At 43.4% G+C, this 13132-nt stretch overlaps 1 protein-coding gene across 1 annotated transcript in view; it reads right to left on the reverse strand.

Moving 5' to 3' along the window:
- OTUD4 (OTU deubiquitinase 4) overlaps positions 1–13132 on the reverse strand; it is a 442490-nt gene that overhangs the window by 289878 nt on the left and 139480 nt on the right. The window contains exon 7 of the mRNA XM_078676880.1: positions 1143–1287. Within this exon, the coding sequence (XP_078533006.1) occupies positions 1143–1287 (145 nt within the window). The remainder of the gene's footprint in view (positions 1–1142; positions 1288–13132) is intronic.

Raw genomic sequence — 13132 nt, forward strand, 5'->3', positions numbered from 1 at the left:
GAATCGGCGGAGATGGTCTCTTTTTCTACCTATCCACTGGCAGCAGGCAGAACCAGCTTCAACTAATCAAGCGATTTTGTAGCCTTGACCACATTTCTCTGGTTGCATGGCTATGCCTTGGGGAACTCAGGAAATAAGGACTAGTTCCAGGCACAGGGGGGTGGGGATAGTTCGGTACAGAAGCACAAGGGTGAAGTCAACAAGACAACTACAGTTTCGGTGCGGAGGCCCAGAAGAAAGGACATACACACACATGGCCATCGAGCGAGAATGCAAACTGCAGAGCTGTCACTATGTGGCACAAACCCACCCACTGTGTTTATTGGCCCTATTCATGTTGCATATTGTCTACTGCCACACCTACCTACCTACACCTCTCTCTCTCTCTCTCTCTCTCTCTCTCTCTCACACACACACACAAAAAATATATATATATTCTTCACTCTCGAGCTGCAGAACTGTTTTTTGTGTCAGGTCAAAGCAAAGCTTGTGAAATTTATCTAATCGTATTTTAAAAGAACATGAAATTCAAGTACTAGAATTCACTTTACAATGAATGCCATCATAGGTCGACTGAGAATTATGATTCTTGAGCACAAAAGACCCTTAAAAAACATGGGTGCCCATTGCAGGTTTAGGAGGGCTGGATCGATAGCTTACATACAATTAATCTACATGGAACTTATTTACTTGCTGTAGAGCTATCTGGAAAACCTGGCTTTGAGCAACGCGTCCTATTCATAGACCTAAATTGGACAGTCTATTCTACACCACTCAATTTGATACAAATCAAATTTGCTAAATGTTAGCTCTCTTTAATTTTATACACAACTTATTTGGTGAGAGTTATTCTTTTAAAAGGCCCCAAAACATATTTTCTATAGTTTCAAGGAATGTATGGCATGCAGAGAGTTGGAGAGATGCTAAACGTTAGCAGATGACATTAAAGTTTATCACTGAGTATTCAGACACAGGTTGGCTGAGAAAGTACTAAAATTAAGTAACACCAAATTAAAGCACAAACAAAAACTTTCCAACAAGAAACACAAAAGAAGAATAGGGAAAAGCAATTAAAAATAAGAAATAATAAATTATATTAATCTTGACAAATGTTTACTTTATGTCTTAGATATTGTCCTTACCGGCTTGCATCTTCAGCATCAGATTCGGAATCTTCATCACTGCAAATACTCTGCTCCTTTGCTACATCAGTGTCAACCAGATCCAAAATTATTTTGCTCACATCTGTTGACAAAACTTTCTCATACAGCATTTCATAAAGAATAGCTGGGAACAAAAAAATAAAAATGACGATTCAGCCTACAACTATTAACTATTAGTTGTACACATTTCATATTGGACTTCTGCCTCCACCCCCAGTTTATGATATGTCTTATGCCATGCCTGGGTGTTACTGTGTCAGACCTTGGGTAGGCAGTAACTACTGTGCTTTATCTTAAATAAGTGAAATTGTTGGTCACTGAAGTTGAATGGGCTCTGGTTTTACTGCAATGAAAAATATTAGTCAATATTAAAGTTAACTAAAACTCTGCCTACTTGGCCCACCAAATGATGCTTCTGCAAACAGTTAAGGTTTACTCCGTGGAACTGGTAGAGGTTTGGGACAGTTACAGTGTGGATTATCACACGTGGTAATGTTCAACGTTCAGTGTTATTAGCTTAATAAGGAAGAGGAGTATTTATAACCAGAAAGGATAGGGCATAAAAACTTTAAGGTCCTAGCACCTTCTGAATCTAAGGTATCACCTCACTAAAGGTATCCTATGACTTGAGTAACTGATTAGTCAGTAAACAGTTTAGTGTGAGTGTATGACAATGATCATATCAGCAATACTCTACTTGGATTGGAGACACGTCCGAAGATACTGGGATATTGATCTATGGGACCCATCAATGAATTGCTTCAGCACAACCGCTGTTCGTCCACTGCCGGACAGCAAAGATGGGCTGGTCAATGCCACTCCAGCAATCGCTCCCAACACCAACTCGAAATGGAACAAAATAAATACAGTGGATCCTGCTGCTCCACAAAAGGGGCCACCCTGCACAATGTGAATTCAAGGCCTGTCTGGTGCTCAGAAGTCTCTGATCTTCAGGTAATGGAGACAGGCACAGGGGAGGAATCATAGAGTGAACGGCCAGATTAGTGCCATAGTAGCTCACAGTGCTGGTTCCAGGAGGCTAAGCAGAGCTGAAGTGCAGGTCACTATTGCACAGTTGGAACCAAAGGGCACCTGTATTTATCTCAGAATCTACCAGCTTATTCAAGATTCTGAGGCGACATGGCACACACAGATTGGGGGGCACTCACTGCAACAAGGTTTCTTCACAGAATATGCTGGGATGACACCAACTCCTAAAGCAGAGGATTCATTAGAAACTAATGGTTCGTAGTTCCCCTATCCGGAACTTCCAGCCAGAGGCCCAGGTTATAAAAGGGTTAAAAAAAACAGCTATAGGAATTCCAGAAGATTAATGGGAGTTTAATCATGAGAGAATACAGAGAAGCACGTTGTACCCCTTAAGTCATATATGATCAACACACCCTAGGTTACAGATGTTGTGTCTGTCACCAGCTCTGGGAAAGGATTACTACTGACTACTTGCCAGATCACAGTGCAAGTGCACAAGCTTGCAAGGCTAAGTGGACGCTAATGCTCATCTGTTGATCTTTGGTCTTAGTCTGGCTCGCAAGAAGACAATCCTCCTCACAGGTCTTAGGTAACCATCAACAGGCCCTGAAAGCTCATGTTTTCCCCTATTAGGTGCTACATATAGGAAGGGGGCAGTCTCTAATGGGTCTTGGTACTTGTCCTCAGGATTGTTTCAGTCACAGTATCCCAGTTCTTCCTCCCCCTTGAGAGCACAATAGCATGAGGTGTTTACTCCGGTCCTTCAGACTAAATGCCAATCTGGGGGGCGCAGTCCCAGGCCTGATACATAACCATCTCAGCTGACTTGTATGCTCTCTAAGGAAGAGTGAATACATCATGCTCTTTTCAGGGGACCAGTGTTTATCCAAAGGTGTTGGCCCTGGCAGAACCCAAGGCATAATCAAGTGTATTATTTGTTTAAATGTGAGCCCTTCAGCAAAGCAGAGGTCAAATTGTCACTTTCAAGGCCATTCACTGTTGCATTGGATGACAGGCTAGAGGGAACTGTCAACAGCTGCCTGGATGCATAGTTGACCAACAAGCAAGGCATCAGAAAAACTTCAAAGGATCCACTTAAAAAACCAATACAAGATGTCTGACTGAAAAAAGTTAAAATTTGCAAGGACTGACACTCATTTGAGAAACCACCGTTTTGTCCCAACTGCCATGTTCACACAAACCAAACATATTCATGCTTGTGGGAGTCAGAACACTAAGGACCCCAGGGAATTAATGGGGGTTACAGAGGGGCTCTAGTCTCCCTCTACTAAGTCCACAGGTAAAAAGACATGGGGTCCAAATCACGGTCACTCACTGTTGGTCTTTGAATCCCCAGTGATGGATCGTGGGAGTTGGAGTAAGGACTAAAATGTCTGGCCAGAGGCAGAATAACATTTCTAGGCCAATACCGAGTTTGGTCGAATTCTGAGGAAATGGGCTACAAAACAAGATAGATCCTTAAATTCAAAGATTATGACAATATAGGTCTATCAGAGGGGGTTCAACAGAACTGTATCATAATAGGTCAATCCATTGGAAGAGTGAATTGTTGGGGGTCTAAGAAGTTTTGCAAGAGATTGTGCAAGATAATACACCTGCTCCAAAAAGACAGTGAATATTTACAGACATGTATATCAGTTATCTGAAAACAAAACAAACCTCAGTTAAAATCATTTCATCACTTGATGCTGAGCAGGGCCAATGTCCCTGACCACATTAGGCAAGTCGTAGCCCATGGAGGAATGCCAACAAGGAGATGCTTATTAATGGCTAAACGTGGCATGTTGAGAACTTACAAAGCGAAATGTCTGGTCTTTGAGAAGAAAGGACATTTAAGAAGATTGAGACCCTTTGTATTTTCACAGAAAGATCCTCTTCTGTGACAGGGGTAGAAAATAGAATGTCCTCCAAAAATGAGCAGTAAAACAGATATACAACTGTAGGAAAGTTTCCAAGCACAAACCAGCAGTCACTGAATAAAGATTATTGCATGAAACACTGTATTGCTTCGAGAATCAAAAAGTTAGTTACTTACCTGTAACATTCAGTTTTTTGTTTGTGGTGCTGCAGCTCACATACTCTGCACATACACCCCTCCTATCTTGTGTTGGGCTCAGAATATTTCAACTTGTTTTTCTCCCAAAAAGTTCTTTCTTTCATAAGTATAACCACGATACACCACGAAAGTCTCCCCTTCTGTTTTTCCACAATCGGTAAGTGTAAGAGTGAAGAAGCGAAGCACCAAAATGTCTGAGAACTGGAATAATTTACTAAATAGCATTTAAACTTGTACAATGTTACACGTGTTATGCAAACTCAAAAATCAGGGAAGAGGCTAGAGTGCATATGAATCTATGGCACTCTAAACTGGAAACGGATTATTAAAGGTAAGTAACATTTCCCATTTGCAGCAGTTTGTGAACTTGAGTAAATAGTTCTTTCATTGACAATGCTTGTATTTCACTAACCGTAAACATGAAAGTTATGGCAACAAGGAAAGACACCTGCCAAGTAAAAAACTGTAGTGGGCATGAATAGAGGGGCTCAATGGAAGGTCCTTTAACACTACAAAGGGCAATATTAAGGTTCCATGAAGGAACAAGTGGAAATCTAAGGAGAATGACTCTTAATCCGTACATAAATGCTTAATGACTGATATTTTGAAAATAGTCTTACAACGTATATTTAGTTGTTATTCCACAACTGCTGCTAAATGCACCCCGATAGCAAAACAGGCTAGGCCTGACCTTTGTAGGTGTAATAAGTAACAAAATATGCTTTGGAATGTTACTTTTATTGGCTGTATGTGTCAATCGGAGTATGTACAAACTGCTTCCCTGTGGTAGCATAATAAGTGTGAGTTGCAGGTTTCCTGGCTTTCCTCAAGATTTGCATAACCTTATCTGGGAGGTATAATTATCCCGATTCTAGGATCTCCGATGACAAACCACAGGATTTACCGACTTGGGATCCAGACGCAGCAACTGCTCTTTGTGTGTGATGAGAATATCTGGACGCGGCCGCAGTTTCTCGGGCAGATGGACATATTGAGAAGCAGAGTGAGCAGATTTGTCTTATCAAGTTTGAACTACTGAGAATGAGCAATATATGGGTTTGCCTAATTCCCTGATCACATGTGGGATTAGTAAAAGTGGGGGCAGGGGAGTAGGCAAATACCACTGAGCATTGCCCAGGGACAGCAGATGATAACTGGACGAAAAGTTTTAGTATTTTCATGAGTGGCAGACAAGTCATCTAATGGCATGCCCCAATGCTAGAAGTGCTGATTGAGCACCCTTGGGTTGAGTACCCATTTGTTTATTTGGTGTGGACTCCCTTTGAGTAGGTCTGCAAAGTCACTGTCCATTCTTGGGAGATGTTCTAACAGCAAATACACTTGAGGGAATGTAGACCAATAGAAAACGTTTTGTGCTATCTGAGACAGCTGAGGTGACTGCTTGCCCCAGTTTCTGTAATACATCACTGCGGTGTTGTCTTTTCAAATAAGAATTAATTTGCTGCGAAGATGAGCCATAAACGCTCAAAAGGTTAGCTGGATGGCCTTGAATTCCAACACAGTGATGTGAAGAAGACATTCCTGAGGAGACCACTGACTCTAAATGGTGAGGATTAATACAGGAACTTGCACTTGTCGGTTGACAAACAACCTGACCGTTAATGCATTCTTGGATTCCACAATTGCACTTTGTGCTGAACACCGGGCTCTACCAACGCCACCATGTGACCACTGCCTGGACAGGCAATCCAGAAGCAGGCGTATGTATAACTTATGTGTAAAGAAGCCATCACACTATCAGAGTATGCAATGTCAGGTAAATGGGAAGCAGTCTTTGAAATGCCATCATGCTCTCAGGACTGGAGCAGTCTTTGCCCGCCACTGCATGGAGGCTGGCTCCCAGGAGAGCTTGTATTTGTTGGGGACAAAGATGCAATTCTTTCTGATTGTCTGCTGAGTGTAAGCTTAATGGCTGCTTCTCTTTATCAGCTAGTTGTCCAAATATGGAAAGACATGCACATGACATCACGATAGATGTGCTTCCTCCACCACCACAGATTTGATAAACACCCTTTGAGATGTTGTGCTGAACTAGTAATAAGCTACACTAACCACACCTTATGTTCTGGCCGTATGCAGGATTAATGAGTTTGTGGAGGTGGAAGTAGGTGCACCTGAGAACAAGGGCTGATTGCAGACCTCCGTGTTGAAGAAGAGGGATGACACCCTGAAGGGTAGTCATTTTGGAATAACTAGATGTGTTGCAGCGCTTGGAAATAGAGGATGGGCCAGAGTCTTATAGTTCTTTACAATGAGAAAGTAGAGCGAGTACTTCCCTATCCCTTGATGTTGTGAAGGGACACTCTCAATGGCTGCCTTTTTTTAGTAGTACTTGGACCTCCTTGAGCAGAAGCATGTAATGCTCTGGGGTCACTCTGTACAGGTGTGGTGATATAATAACTGAGAGAAGAGTGGGATTCTAGATACAGTCTTGTTTAATGATGGAAGGTCCCCATTCTTCTGAGGTTGCCATAGTGACAAGTACATCTGCAGTCTTTCCACAAAAGTGATTAGATTATCAGGAATGAACAGCTGGTAATTGACCAAATTGTCCTATGGGCACCCCATTCTTTACCTTGTTAATTTCCACAGAAGCATTCTTGTAGATATTGCCCCTGCTTAGACTACAGGTATTCTTGTAAGGACAACTGTTGTGGCTGGTACTTTCTTCACTGGGACACATAGCTGCCAAGGTTTCAGATTGCCTATGTGTGATATTTTCATAATTTCAGAGTAATTATGAGTGACATTTCAATCACTATGAGTGACACTATTTCTGTCACCACTGACCAGAGTCACCAGACCGTCACTGGCGCGGCCCAATATACTTCTGATGCAGATAGATAAAAAGTGTGTATTTGGACGTGGCATTCTTCAGACCAGTTTTGAGTAGCCCCGTGTCTTGTCCCATTTCGCCTCAGTGATTTTTTTGCTCTGGGTTTCCTCCCATGTTCTACATTTGAATCACCTAGTATAATTCAGTCACAGCCTTACATACAGTGATCAACCTACTGATGGGCTTACTGGTGGTCTTTTAGTGGAATATTTCACACACGTAAAATAGACACATTTTTTGCTTAAAAAATCTTGTCTCTCACCGGAGGCAGGTCTGTTAGCATTTTTTGTTTCTGTTCGATGGTCAGCGCATTTTGCCATGTCCTCTTCTGTTAATTGTGACCGTCTCTAAAATATGCCCAATGTACTTCTGTGTCCTTCCACTGTCTTGGTAGTGAGATCTACTTTTTGCTCCCTTGATGTCTGCTTACAAACACTTTTAGCCTCACATGCATACTCTGTGTAACTGTATTTCGTTACCAGAGGCTTTCCCCCTCCTTTTAATACTTTAAATACTTCATTTAATCTTTGTTTTGTATGTGCGTTTCCTGGCTGTAGATTGGGCAAATACAATAATGAGATGTGACATCAGTGACTTTGCTGGTTACTTGGTTAAAAATTGTAGCCAGCCCAGGCCAGATGAGCTGCCTGAGCCAGCCCCCAAGCCTGCCACAGCAGCGCATGGCTGCCAGCTAAGACCTCTGTACAGTTTAAGTGATACTTAAACAGCGATCCAGCTTGACAGCTAAAGAGGCGTTATAAATGAGTGACAATGCATTTCAGTGCACTGATGCGGCTCACCACACAGAAATGCGTTCGTCTAATGCCTGATGTGTGGTACTTGGCAGAGCAGGGCAGAGGAACCCCCTTTGGAGCGGTCCTAGATTGTTGCCTTCAAAAACTGTTGTAAAGTGCCGGTGCTGTAGCACGGCCATAGACTTTTCCATTCTGGTACGTTTTTTTTATTTTCTTCAGCATCAAATCTACCTGGGGATGAAAGAGATGTTGATCACCAAAAGACAAGCCAATGAGGCATTTATTGATCACCCTTTCGTCTAAAGCCTGAAACTCTAAGCCAAGTGTGGTGGTGGAGTAGAAGGCCTGGACTTACTTGCATGGATGTTGTATGTACGCGATCCGAAGCACGATGGATGTTGAAATTCCAGATAACTTTCCCTTCCAGAACAATTTCTTCCTGTAGGCATCGGGGATGTGTTTAAGAAACTCCTCCATCTCGTTCCACTGGTTGCTCTTGCTAGTAATGCCATGGAGTAGTTTGCAATGCCACTGTGTGGCAGCTCCCAAGGTGACCCTTTTGCCTGTCGCCCATTTTCTTACTCTCCTTATTTGGAGGTGGCATATCTCATATGCCTGCATGAGTGCTCTCTTGCACGCAGGGTCAACTAATAGGGGGTCTGGTATGACATGTCTACAAACAAAGAGAGGGATTTGTGGTGGGGGTTTAAATATTTTCTCCACCTGGAGAGTAACCCACCTGCCCCTGAACCTGAAGGGGTGTTTGAAGTTTAAGCATGATTTTTAGAAGAGTATGGGACTGAGAAGAGCGATTAGTTTTGCATAGAGTTGCTGTTACAAAATCATTCCCTTTGTCTTCCACATGCATCAGAACTTTATAATGTGCTGTTGCGCCAACATAATGATGAGCCGTGGCATCATCTGATGGCGAGGGGGTCACAGAATAAGGTTCTAGGAATGTACCGTCCACACCCAGTAATCATGCCAAGCATTACCCTGATCACCATTATAACTTGGCTCCTGATAAGATGTCAGTGGATGAGAAAAATGGTCTTAATCAGAATCAGAATGAGAGTTATCCAATAAGACCTAGACTTGTGGTGTGAGCAGGACTGGGCGATTCCTCATTTTCTATGGAATTACTTTCATTTTTCCAAAATTGCTTCCTCAAAGGTAAATTTCCTCTTTTAAGTAGACTTTGAGTTGATGAAAGAGGACGTGCAAGTGTCTTACCACTCAAGGTCAAAGAATATTGTACAATGCCTTGCATTTGGATGTTCACCCTCTTCCTGAGAAGAAGCTGGTGTACTGCCTGTGAAAATTATGCTTGACTTTGATGGATCCATATCAGAGGGATGTCATCAGACTGTTGGATCCGAGCTTCCGGGCATCAACCTCAAGGGATTTCCGGCATTAAAACTGCCTTTCAGGGCCAAATAAGTCTTGATTCTAACAAGTGCTTGTTAGGCCTGGCTTGTCCAGTGGGTTTATCCCCAGACTTTTTGTCCTTCTGTTTCAGCGCTAAGGTGCACACGATCTCCCAGTAAATAATTATGGATTGGTGATTTCATGCTTGGCATAGTTGATTTACTGGTAAATCCCTAGTACAGTGCACTGTGTGTGCCCAGGGCCTGTAAATCAAATGCTAGTGGGCCTGCAGCACGGATTGTGCCACCCACACGAGCAGCCTGTAAATGTAACTCAGACCTACCATTGCAGTTCATGTGTGCAGTTTGAACTGCCATGTCAACCTGGCAAGTGCACCCACTTGTGAGGCCCTAACCTTCCCTTTTGAGGTCGAGCCTAGAGCCAGCGCGCATGCGCTGCTCTGAGACACTTGTTGCGGTGGAGTAGCGTATAGAAGCCCCACCCACTCTCCGCCCATATTTGCCATTTGCTTGTGTCATTGTCGGTTCTGAATGAAAGTTTCTGATTTGTCAATAGGCTTGTTAGTCCCTCCTTAGTACCGCCTCCTCGTTATTTGTACCTCCCATGGCGACTGGAACCTTCACTTCGGTTGTTGCACAGTACGTCTTCTCTAGTCTTTCAGCACTATTTTCTTCAGTGATTTTCTCCTACTGATGGCACGACGTGCTTTGGTGCCTCACCAAAAGAAACTACGAAGCTGCATGCCTCAGGCTCATGGGAGACTTGGTTTGACATCATTTTGGTGGCATTATGAAATGGTACAGCAGGAACTCACCTAACAATGCTGAAGCATGCTTGTTCCACATGTAAATGAACTTCAAGATTACCAATCCTTCCTGTGCGGTTATGTCCTTCCTGTCAGTTATTTCTTATGATGGCGGAATGCTCTTGGCATGTTCTTCTGGAGTGCAGTTCTAAAATACCCTGCAAGTGAGTATGGAGGCTTTCATTCTGTTGACGTCCTGGGGGAGTGGATGCTAAAAAACATAGCTCTCAGTGTCATTGTATTAAACTCCAACTTTGCACACCACAAATGTATGTATTGAAGTTCCTCCCACAGTATCATTTTTGTACGTTTGTGTGGATAGTCCGGTGCCTGTGAATATGCTACAGGCGAAGTTCTGTGGTTAGAGAGAATATCCAAAGAAATAGTGTTAGCAAAGGTAATTAACTTATTCGTTTCACACAAGAAATGTTCTTCAGTGCCTCCTACTCAGTATTCCAAGCTGTTGAACTCAGGCCAGGGCTGTCACAAGGGAGGGGTAGTGGGAATATTATTACTTAGGGCCCAATTCTCCTTCAGCAAACTTTAATTATAGGTTTTTATTTGCAAGTAAGGCTGTGATCATCATTAATAATAAACCAATGTATGTAGTTAGACCAGTAAATGGTGTCAGAAGCAGTGTTTCGTCTTTCCATGGAGTACATTTTTTCGGTAAAGCCTAGAGGTAGCGTGCATGCGCCGCTCTGCGAGGCATGATGTAATCCTTCTGTTGGCATTAAACACACCCAGCTCTTTTTGATCGGTTGCTTGATCTGCCCATAAACAGTCCACTGCTTTGGTTGGTAAATAGTGGACTTTTGACCCACCTTGTGTCTGTTATGTTCCTGACCTGGCGGCCGCCCCTGCTACAAAGATCCTTCCAGTAGTGGGCATATATTTTCTTTTAGTGCACTTCTTTTTCTTTACGCTGTCTTGCCACTTGTGGGTGCACAGCGCTGCCTTCAGAGCCAGTTTAGTTTAATGCAGGTTTATACATTCCCTATTCCATTCATTCGCCGCCCTCTCTTGTATATAGGTTCCATAAATTGCCTTTTTATCAGGTCAGTATTGGATTTGACAGCCAGCACGGGGAAAGCTGGCAATGTACTGCTTGGATACACACTTATAAGGTCCCAAAGGCAAAACCTATTGGCTATGTCAATGCTTGTTTAACATGTGAGTCACCCCTAAGATAGGCCAAAGGTACCCCTGTGGGAAGGGTGCAGTGTTTGTAAAAGGTAGGACACCCCTGATGTGTGTGGCATGTCCGGATAGTGAAATACCAGCAATTTCGTCTTTCACTCTTGAAAGGCTATCTGTCCCATAGGATAGAATGGGAGTGTTTTTTATAACATCTTATAAATATAACTTTCCAGTGGGGCAAGATGGAAAGATGGAGTTTAGTATGCCTGAACTCGGAATCTAAAAATGCATCTTTTAGTGAAGATGATTTTTAAATTGTGTGTTTGAAAATACCACTTTTAGAAAGTGGGTATTTTCTTGCTTCGCCTTTCTGTGAGCCTCTACTGGTTTGTGGATTGACTGTCTGGCTTTTGAATGACAGGTGCTGGGGATGTGCATTCTCTCAGACGGCCACGAGGGGGGAGGGGGCTTGATGCGTGTCCTGCCTTTCCTGAATGAGTCAGGGCTGGTCTGAATAGACCTGGGCTGCATTTAGAGTAGGGGGAGAGATTTCCTTGCACCTGAATAGACCTGGTCTGCCTTACACAATACAGTCTCCACCTCTTGGCGAGAAGCTGCACCATAGAGGACAGAACTCGTTTTGACTAAGCACAGAGCCTCTCTGACACCAGAGAACAAAGATAAATGGACTATAAGAGTTGGGGTCCAGACCCCTGAACATTAGACTACTTCTAGAAATCAAGAGGAGCCTATGCCAAGGAGAAGAGCTGGACGAAACTGGATGAGGAGTACAGCCCCTTTGTGTGTGTGCTGTCTGAGGTTGGCTTGCAGTGGCTGTTTCTACCAAGTAGAGGAACTGCGTGTGTATCCTACTTGCAAAGTGTCTCCAAGGGCTTGAAGTTGAGCTTGCCCCCTGTACAAGAGGTCTCAGGAACAGGAAAGACCTCACCATTCTTCTGGGCACCGTCTCTGGAATCGCTGGTTTCAGTCGCAGCAGAAGAAGAATAGGGCAACCAGTTCGGTCATAGAGTCCCTTGCAGGATTCCATATCCTGAAAGCCCAGCAGAAGGCACCGCCGCACTTTGCACCGCGTCCTTGCTCTCACCGACACCATCTTGACGATCGCCACCAAGCCGTTGCTCACACCGCGCCCTGTTGGCATCCGCCCGCTTCACCCTGCCTGGACTTCACCAACACCGCTGCTGCCTGACCGGTACATCGTCCTGCAACGCAGCCTGCCAGCACCGCCTCACCCTGCACCATAGGCCTTGGCCTCACCGATGCAGTCTGGACGATCATCACTGAGCTGCTGCCTGCACCGCATCGAGAGGGCACCACACCCTGCACCACTTCCATTTTGCAATGCAACCGTGACGGTTGCCTGGACTGGCTCATACCAACGTGCCGGCCAAAATGAGAAAGGCACTGTTTTTTTCTTTCTTTTTTTTTTTTTAATAATTCTTTTTATTAAACATAGTGAATCAATAGCTAATCATACATAGGGCTCCCGGTTTTATGGTATTTATTTTTTTGCAATTTCCGTCTGTATTTATCCATATTTATTTTTTGGCCATTTTTTGTGTATTTATCCACATTTATTTTTGCCACAAGTAAAAGAAGATGATACAGCTAGTATTTTTCCACATTTATTTATGTTGACAATGCACACATGCGCTCACTTAAACTAGCGATTTGTTGTGGCTTTAGCAGTGCTTTAAATGGTCCGGTACTGAGTAATTTGAAAAGGAGAGTACCTGTGCATCACAGTTCTGCTATAAAAACACTTTAGGATAGAGTACGAGCACTTATCAGAAGCAAACATGTGCCAGCGCTTCTGTATTTCCATCTAAAGCCAGCAAGAAATCTGCCTTCAAATGTCTATGGTTTTCACACAGAAAGTACGTAAGGTTAGGTTACCTCTATTGGTGGTGGTGTGTTTATGTGTAGATAGACAGA

Source organism: Lissotriton helveticus, chromosome 2_1 (genome assembly GCF_964261635.1).
Source record: "Lissotriton helveticus chromosome 2_1, aLisHel1.1, whole genome shotgun sequence".
NCBI lineage: Eukaryota > Metazoa > Chordata > Amphibia > Caudata > Salamandridae > Lissotriton > Lissotriton helveticus.